This window comes from Condylura cristata, unplaced genomic scaffold (genome assembly GCF_000260355.1).
Source record: "Condylura cristata isolate star-nosed mole 26May11 unplaced genomic scaffold, ConCri1.0 scaffold00001, whole genome shotgun sequence".
Classification (NCBI taxonomy): domain Eukaryota; kingdom Metazoa; phylum Chordata; class Mammalia; order Eulipotyphla; family Talpidae; genus Condylura; species Condylura cristata.
Genome location: NW_004567102.1, coordinates 50979426 through 50988188, shown reverse-complemented (window position 1 = coordinate 50988188; position 8763 = coordinate 50979426). Strand labels below are relative to the sequence as shown.

The following is an 8763-nucleotide window of genomic DNA, read 5'->3' as shown; positions in this document are numbered from 1 at the left end:
CCGATCTGCCTGTTCTGCTCCCCACTCTGTCTCTGGTGAAGCCTCTCACCCTCCGCATCTCTGGCCTGTACCCCAGTTCTGTATGAATAAATAAATAAATCTTTAAAAAAAAAGTACAGGAAGGGGAGGGACCCTAGAGCGAGGGGCGGGTCCTACAGGAGAACTGACAGGGGCGGGGCTTTGGCTTAGGGGGTGGGCCTAAGAGCGGGACGGCGGCTGCGTACGTACACGTCTCCCTAAGCAAGCGAGAGGGAAGAGGAGGAGGAGGGGTTGTGGGAGGTAAAGCAAGGCCGGGTGGGAAAAAGGCCTCTTCTCGCGAGAGCAGGCGAGGGCAGTGGCGGCGGCGGCGAGTGGAGTTTCGTGGGGGTGGGGATAGCGGCGGCGGCGGCAGCGTCCGAGCTACGCCACACGGGCCGTGGCGCCGGGAGTCAGAGCGCCGAGCGGGGTCGTGGCGGCGGCGGTGGGAAGAGGGAGGCGGAGGAGGGGGTGTCATGGCGGGGCAGCAGTTCCAGTACGATGACAGCGGGAACACCTTCTTCTACTTTCTCACCTCCTTCGTGGGGCTTATCGTGATCCCGGCCACATACTACCTCTGGCCCCGAGACCAGAATGCCGGTGAGTCCCGACGGCAGCTGCCTGAGGACCCGCGCAGGCCCCGCCAGCCCCTCCGGGCCGCGCCACTCCGGCCCGGCCCGGCCCTCCGCGCCCGGGCCTCTCGTCTAGGCGTCCGCCGCCGGCGGGCCCCGGGCTCCGCGTTGTTTCCCTCCGTACCTTACGGGGTCTTCGCTGCCGCTCTTCGTTGTCCTCGTCCGGAGTTTCGCTTCGTTCTCTCCTCCCCCATTGTTCTGGACGCTTTTTGCAGGCTCCTGCTGCTTCTTTGTCTTCTCCGTCTCTGGTTTTATTGGGTATTTTTTTCTTTATGGAGGGGGCGGCATGGGATGGGGAGGATGGGAATTGGGAGGTGAGAGAAGAGTTGGCAAAGGAGGAAGCCTAAGGTCTGAGCTCCCAAGCCGTGGTCCCTCTTCCACACCTCTCCTTTCCGTGTTGTAGCTGTCCTTACGGGTGTTCCAGGCGCTGTCTGAGCTGGGTGGCAGGTTTGAGACACCGACTGAGCTCACCTCCTGCACCTCCTCCCTCCCGTCCCTTGCATTGCCTTTTCATTTGTTCGCTTAGATTCTGGGGTTTGCAAGTAGTGCCGTTATTCCCATAGCGAAATTAGATTTTCCTCTACTTCCTTTTCTTTGGAGTTTCCTGTTGATGACGGGAAAAGTGCAAGTATGAAGAATTCCGTCTTGCAGACAGTTGTGAGGTAGCTCTGGTCCATTGCTTTTAGTTCTAGTTCTTTTCACATTAAATACCATAGAATTAGAACACGGAACAGTAGGGGTTCTTTTCTAGCATTTTAAGCTTGAGTAAAGTTTGGATTCCATTTGTTGCACTCTTTTAGCACATATGGCAGGTGATATTCTTAAAGCTAGTTGGAACTGCAAGGTCCTTGTAGGTTATTCATGACACTATTAACAGTAAGTGGTAGGTTTTGAGTATTAACATTTAGGGGGAACTTTGTGTTTCACAGGAGCTGGCTAACTTGCTTAAATATTTTGACTTGGATGTGGTGGAGGTGTACTTCTCCAGGTTATATACTGTATTTTGAGGAAAGTTAGCAGTGAAGCACTGAATAGTTGAGCAATTGTTTTCAGACTGAATGCTTTGTAAAATTCTTGATTTCTATAATGGAATTAAATTGAGTTAGGATAAATAGTTAAAAAGTATCCCATCTTTGAGTACACTTGACAGTGCATTTAAATATCCATTAAGTGCAAAAGTCTACCTAGATAACAGTCTTAACCATTTTTCTAATTTATGGGATAGTTTTGTGAAAATTACATATTGGGTTATTGTACCTTCTTTTCCTTTGTATTTGAACTATATGCATTCTTTAGACAGTGGTTGTATGTAAGGGATAGGTCATAATACCGTAATGATTTTTCTTATTTTCAAAACCTAGACTATTCTTCTGGGATTTTTATTTTTTGAGTTAAAAGTACCATTTCAGTACAGTATTTTTCACTCATCACCATTTGTTTGCAGTTGGCTGTGTGGGAGATAAAAAGGGTATTGGGAAGATAGGTAGGTCTGGTTAGAATGTGTTTTGAGAAGCAACCCTGACTTCAGAAATTAGTCATTTTAATCCACACTGGATATTTGAAATTTAAAAGTAATTTTTTTTTTTTTGTGGCGGATTTTGTATTATAAAATTTGCCTCCTAAATTATGTCGTATTTGAGTCTCTTTAGCTTATATCTGGTCTTTGGGAAAGTGGTCAGGAATTAATAGCAACCATTTCTATGTTATGAACTTCAGATGTTATTTAGTCCTCTTAAAAACATGATGGGCTAGCTACTATTAATATCTCCTCCATCTTACATGTTTAGAGACTATCAGTAAATTACCTGAGTAGTGGATCTTGGATTAGAACATTGGTCTGTTTAGCTTCAAAGCCCTCTGTTGTTTGCATATTGTTAGAAAGTTAGGTGTTGATTTGCCCTTTTTTACATGACTCTTTCCTTCAGACTTGCTTAACATGCACATGTTGATATATTTGGTCTTGTTGAAAATTAAGTTGTGAACATTAAGGTGGGCACTGAATGCTATTCAGACTTGCTAAACATGCACATGTTGATATATTTGGTCTTGCTGGAAATTAAATTGTGAACATTAAGGTGGACACTGAATGCTATTCTAATAATTATGAAAATTGGTGCACATCATTTCGACTTTCGTGGGTCTGCTATAATCATTGAGGTGTTCCTTTAGAACTGCAGTGGTATTAAAAGGCTATTTTCTTCATAATGCCTTTTTTAAAAGTTCATTTGTAGTATTTTAAATATCAGAGAAATTTTGAATTGCAGGTTCACCCAAAGCTCTGAGAAAGAAGTAATTTGCTGACTTATACTGACAGGAGACTGCTAACAACCTTTGAAAATATAAATAAGTTATATTTTGCTGCTGGCATATTAATGTTTGACTATTGGTTCTGTTTTAGACCCTTGAGGGTATGCTTAGGTATTAATAGAGACATATAAATGCTCTATTAATGGTTCTGAAATCTCAAACATTGTGTAGCACATCTGTCCTCAAGAGTTTTGAATAACACAACAGGATCTTTTAACATTTGATTTAGAAGCTTTATAGTTTTGATGTAAAACTCCAAGTAGCTCAGTTAAAAATTTAGGCATGTAAGTTTGAATTTCAGTTCTTCTGCAGTTTTCACTTGTTGAGGGATATCCTTTGCATAAAAGCATGAGAAAGATTTTCTTTGCCAGGAACTATACAATCTTAAAGTTCAATTTAAGAAATCCTTGTTTAGTTTTTCTAAGATGTCATTTCAGTCTTTGTTTCAAGGTTGACAGTTGTTTCAGTGAGTCGTCGTCTTCTGTTTTTTGTTTGTTTTAAATTTTGGGCTCCTAAGAGCATTAGAAAGGATGGGACAATTTCACAGATTGTAAAATCTAGGGTTTAAAAAGTAGAAACACCTTGATCATGGGCATATTTGATGTGTTGATTGAAATTGCTGTTATTCCAAAATATCAGTGGAATTCTTCTGCCTTGAATTTTGTCTAACTTACGGGTTAAGCGTTCTTATAGTTGATGCACGAACTAGGCGGGGCCTATTTATCTTAATCAGTTGTTTCCAATTTGATTGAATACTTGAATACGATGACTGAATACTTTTGTAAAGCATTATGGACAAAAGCTTTGTATGAAGTAATAACAAGAAGGGTTTTGATTTTTTTTTTCAGCATTCTGTATCCTTTATTTTATTTTATTACAAAGTTTATTTTTACATCATTTTGCAAATTTTTTTTCCCATCTCGATTGCAATCCCCGCGGGTTTCCCATCACCAGGGTTTTGATTTCTTTACAACATAGTTCTCAACCCTGATGACACAGTAAAATCATTTGGGGAACTTTTAAAAACACTTAGATTCATCCCCAGATATTCTAATGTATTGGTCTGGAGTGGTTCCTCAGCATGGTGCTTTAAAAGGTCCTTAAATGATTGTAAATTGTAGTTAGATTTGGAAAGGACAGGGAGAGATAAACTTCCTTAAAAGTAAGTAATCTTTTGTCACAGGCAGATATCATTTTGGAAAGAGGTTTATTTGTCTTGATAGATGCTTTTTCCTTAAAAAACAAAAAAACCCTCTAATGTTGTAGCTTTTTTGTTTTCCAATGTTGTAGCCTTTTTGTTTTTACAGTGAAACCGAAGAAGCATTTACTATAGAACAGTGCTGTAAAGTTCTTGTAGTTTAGTATTTTTGTTAAAACTGATAATACTGGCCCCTCCCTGGTGGCACAGCAGTGCAAGCTAGCCACAGCTGCTTCAGTGTGCGTTTAGTCCTCTGCTCAGGAGATGATCCACAGGGCTTAGCGATTCTCTCCTGTCTTGCCTACAGCTCCTCAGCAGTGTACTTCTTGGATCTGCCTGTTCTGCTCCTCACTGTCTCTGGTGAATCCTCTCATGGCCTCTGCCCTCTAGCCTGTACCCCAGCTCTGTATGCATAACTAAATAAATTTAAAAAAAATTCTAAAGGGTTCTCCCTGGTAGTGCAACAGGTTAAAGCATCACATTATGAAGCTCTCAGTTACCACTGCAGCCGAGTTTGATCCCCAGCCAGGGAGGTGACCCACATTGTGTGGCGGACCTCCTCTGACTCACCTGCTGCTCCTCTCCGCAGTGTACTTAGTCAGTCTGCCTATTCTGCTCCCTGCTCTGTCTCTGGTGAATCCTCTCACCCACCACACCTCTGGCCTCTGCCTCAGTTGTGTAAGCATAAATAAATAAATCTTTAAAAAAAAATTCTTAAAAAAATGATTAATGGCAATTCATTCAAACCAACTCATTGTAATTATCTGTTAATATTTACTATTATGCTCGCATCTGTTAATATTTTTATGTTGTAATCTATTATTATTTACTGTTTGCTGTAGTTTAATATATATTTTGAATTGAGATAACATATCTATACTTTTTCCAGGCTTTTGTTTTTTGGCTCCTTGACCTGCTTTTTTGAAACTTACTTGATCTTTCTCTTTGACCTTACTTTTTAAAAACTGCCTGTTTCGGAAACTTGGGTCTATCGCAAACTGTATGATCTTAGGCAAGCTTTTTAACTTCTGTGTATTTTAGTTCACTCATCTGAGATATGAGTGAATAGAGTAGTTATCCGTTTAATAGAATTAAAAAGATCAAACAAATACATATAAAGTGTTGAGAATAGCATCTGGCACGTAGTGGATTAGCGCCTACTGTTTTTGCTGGTTACATAGGCTTTCTGGAATACTTCAATGCGGAACTTAAGTACTCAGGGTTTTTTTTTTTCTTTATAGTGTTGAAAGGATTAATTAAGTTTTTTTTTTTTTTTTTAAGTTGCATTCTTTATTCTTCATTACTTACTGTCAAACAGTTCTCTGATTTGGGAATGTGAGAGTCCACTTAGAGTCCTTAGGGCAGTAAGAAAACTTAACTTGACTATTAGAAATTTGTTTTTCAGTTCTATCCTAGTCCCCTGTTAGTTACTTCTGACCACTCAGGCTCATTCTCTAGGTGTAGTAATAACCTGTCCTACTTGTTAACCCAAAAACTGGTTGAGGAGCAAAGAAATAAATACATATAAACATGCTTGCAAAACTAAACACCTTTAGAAATTCCTTCACTTAATAAACACTTACAGAACATTAACTTTGTGCTAGGTGCTGTTTTTAGGTAATGAGCACTTAATTGTGTTAAAATTTTTCTTAGTTTCATATATCCAGTGCACAAAAGCAGAAGGGAACAGAATGAACATTGCTTGGAATTCATCATCCAAAGGTGATTAAATATTTTGGTATGTGCAGTCCTCATACCCCCTTAACTTTCTTTTTTTTTTTTTTTATTAAGATTTTATTTATTTTTACATAGAAAAACTGGAGTACAGGCTAGTGGTACAGGAGGTGGGAGGTGAGAAGATTCACCAGAGACAGTAGGGAGCAGAAAAAACTGATCTGCTGAAATACACTGCTGTGCCATGTGGGTTAGCTCACTGGCTGGGGATTGCTTCATTGTCCTGAGACTTAATTAACCCCTTGCACCACCAGGGAGGCCATACTCTTAACTTTTTACACTCCCCTCTCTTGTGGGGGGAAGGCTTCTTTCCCCTCCTGTCTGTCTAGTAACTGTATCCTCCTCATTTCAACTCTGCTCCTGTATTGGGTGCTTACTAACCTTAAAGTGACTTATGCTGAAAGTATTCAGATTTTACTTTGAACTAAATCCTTTTTTTATCCTTGTTTCATTAGGTAACTGACTTACCTAAAACCGTATAGCTATAACTAAGTAGAAAGGTTGGGTGTTAGACCCAGATCTTAAGTCAAACTTCTTGTTAGTTACTACACTATACTGTTTCCTGTAATTGATTAACATACAGTAAGTATTGAAATGGCAAGTGAAAAATGCTTTGGTAGCAGAGGGAGTAGTCACTATTCTGTTTTTGGGATTTGGGGAAGTCTTGCCTGCAGAGGTAATTTGAGATGGGTCTTGAAAACTATGTGGGAGAGGGCAGTCCAAATGTAGGGGAAAGCATATTCAAAAACAAGGGGAGGTTGAGTAAATGATGGACTTGAATGTGATTGGCACTCAAGAGCAAGTTCACTATTAAGTTTTTCTTTTATCCTGTAAGTTATTGGGTAAACAGTGGAGGCTTTTAAGTAGGGTAGTAACTTGGTCAGTTTTGCTTTTGTTCATCATTACTTGGTGGATTGTTTGGAGAGTAGTTTGGATTGAGTAGGGTGGAAGGTGGGTGACTGGGTGGGGAAAAATTAGATGCATCTCTGCAAAAGGTGGGAGGAGCATTATAACAGAGTGACTACAGGAACAATTTTCATTTTTCCTGCTGCCACAATGCTGTTTTGGACTACAGCTCCCAGTTTGCCATGAACCAGACTTTGTGAATGGGTGATATAGCTGGGGAGGAAGAAGGAACAGTGGATGTATATTGGAGGTAGAGAGGAAGAAAGAGAGACTTAGATGGGGCACAGAGTTTGAGATATGTGAGGGGGCTGTTCCTGTTCCTTGGCCCTGGGCCTTTAGCCTTTTCCCAGAGACAGCTGTTATCTTGACCCCATGGAAGCTTACCTGGTTTGTTTTGAATTTTGGGTGGCTTGTCCCCAGTACTCTGGGACTTGGACTAATTCCTAATCACTTCTTGTGGTTACTTCTGGTATGTATTTTGGACTTGTTCTGATGCATTTGTGCTTCAGCTGCCCAACTTTGGGTTAAACCTGTTTGACTGGGCGTTTGCCCATGAGGGGATGGTCACTTTTGGATTTGACTGGGAACCTGTTATTTGAAGTGTTCTCTTTCTCTTCCCCGCACCCGTTACCCCCATGAACTTTTTTTTTCTTTTTAAGATTTATTTATTTATGCATACAGAACTAGGGTACAAGTCAGAGATGCTGGGGTGGAGGATTCACCAGAGACAAAAGTGGGGCGCAGAACAGGCAGAACTGAAGAAGTACACTGCTGAGGGGAATAGCTGGCAGGTTAGGAGAGGTCTGCCACACCATGTGGATCACCTCTGGGGTGGGCGGGGATCAAACTCATGCTGAAGTGGCTTTAGCTTCTTAGTGCTGTGCTTTTACCCACTGCGTCACCAGGGAGGGCCACCCCCATGAACTTTGATACCAGTTAAACATCTCTGAGCACACTGACAGTTTGCTTTCTTTGTCTTTGTGTATGTGCATGACCACTTAGAATGGGCATAATGGGTTTTCCCCTTCACAATTTGGGACCCTGGTATCCTTTCAGTTTTGTCCAGTTTCAATTTCAGAGGTTGATTAATTGAGATGTCACGATGTAGGAGAATGAGCAAATTAGGAAGATAATACCAAGATAGCTTGCACTACATATGGAATAAACTTGGAGGAATGAGAAAGTAGGGTGCAAATTTTGAACTTTTACTCATTTCTGTCTTATCCCCTTAAAAACTGTTGATTGGCCCAATAAAAGCCTGTTGACCTTTATCAACTTGGGAATTGAGTAAAGGGATCAGTGTTTTTATTTAAGATGAAGTATTTGAGACCTCCCTGGTGGCCTGTGCGTTACATCTCAGTGCTCTTACCGCATGTGACAGCACATGGGTTTGAGATGTGTGGGGAGACTGTTCTTGTTCTTTGGTTCTGGAACTGCCCCTCTAGTCCCCAACCTCTGGCCTATACCACAGTTCTTATATGCATAAATAAAGAATAAATGAAATGTTTGTCTTATCTAATGATTTAATTTATCTAGATGACTTTTGATTTGGTTATGTCAATCTCCTGTTAATTTTTTTAAGCAAAAATTGGTTACTATGGCAAGGTGCTCAAAGGGACTCATATTTAATTTATAGCATATAGTCTTCTTAAGACTTTAGACCTTGAAAGGACATTAGACTTCTGAAAAGTTTTGAGCTAACGTAAAAATAAAGCCCTTTCCTTTGTGTGCTGTTAGATATGTAGTCTATACACATTTAAGTCATCTACACACTGGAGGAGGTCATTTGGAAACTTGGCAGAATGAATTGCAGTATATTTAGGCTTTATATATGTGGCAACAAATATTACATTAGTAAATGCATTAAGTAAAATTGTTTTATTTAAAGATGTCTTGCATATCAATTTTTATTTTCTTAGATATTGCCTTATTTTTATTTTCTTAGATATTTATTGCCTTAATCATACTTTT

The 8763-nt window shown here is 40.4% G+C and overlaps 1 protein-coding gene across 1 annotated transcript in view; it reads left to right on the top strand.

The window, feature by feature from the left end:
• The first annotated feature begins 234 nt into the window (after positions 1-234).
• SEC63 (SEC63 homolog (S. cerevisiae)) overlaps positions 235-8763 on the top strand; it is a 67619-nt gene continuing 59090 nt past the window's right edge. Inside the window, exon 1 of the mRNA XM_004673747.2 lies at positions 235-615. Coding sequence (XP_004673804.1) covers positions 492-615 — 124 coding nt within the window. The 5' untranslated portion in view covers positions 235-491. The remainder of the gene's footprint in view (positions 616-8763) is intronic.